The 413-nt window shown below is 61.0% G+C and overlaps 1 protein-coding gene across 1 annotated transcript in view; it reads left to right on the top strand.

Annotated features, from left to right (window-relative positions):
- Positions 1-339: 339 nt before the first annotated feature.
- The window catches only part of COL26A1 (collagen, type XXVI, alpha 1), a gene marked incomplete at its 5' end in the record, with an annotated part of 122916 nt that continues 122842 nt past the window's right edge, over positions 340-413 (top strand). Inside the window, one exon of the mRNA XM_010854335.1 lies at positions 340-404. Coding sequence (XP_010852637.1) covers positions 340-404 — 65 coding nt within the window. The remainder of the gene's footprint in view (positions 405-413) is intronic.

Raw genomic sequence — 413 nt, 5'->3', positions numbered from 1 at the left:
CCATCCTGTGATTGTCCCTATGACCCCGCGTTCCAGTGTGTTCTAATCATCTCCCCGACAGTTTTCCTTCAAGAGGGGGATTTCCTGGCAGGGGTACAGCCCCATCCTGATTTCACACGGAGTTGTTGGAAGACTGGAATGATGCGGGGGGCTTGATGGCTACGGGGTGTGGCTACTCTCTCCTTTTGACCGAGGCAGAGGGTCTCAGCGGGCCCCTTGCCCAGCAGCAGTGGCCCTGCAGGCATGTGGAGGAGCCCCGTCTGGCCTTGGACAGCCTTTTGATCCGCAGTCAGATGCCTCAGGAACGGGCGGGACTGATGCGACTGTTGCTCTCCCCACAGGCACTGGTGCCATCACACGGTGACACGGACGGTGTCCTGCCAGGTGCAGAACGGCTCGGAGACGGGGGGCCC

Source organism: Bison bison, unplaced genomic scaffold (assembly GCF_000754665.1).
Source record: "Bison bison bison isolate TAMUID 2011002044 unplaced genomic scaffold, Bison_UMD1.0 scf7180017864340, whole genome shotgun sequence".
NCBI classification, from domain to species: domain Eukaryota; kingdom Metazoa; phylum Chordata; class Mammalia; order Artiodactyla; family Bovidae; genus Bison; species Bison bison.
This window is presented reverse-complemented; position numbering and strand designations above follow the sequence as displayed.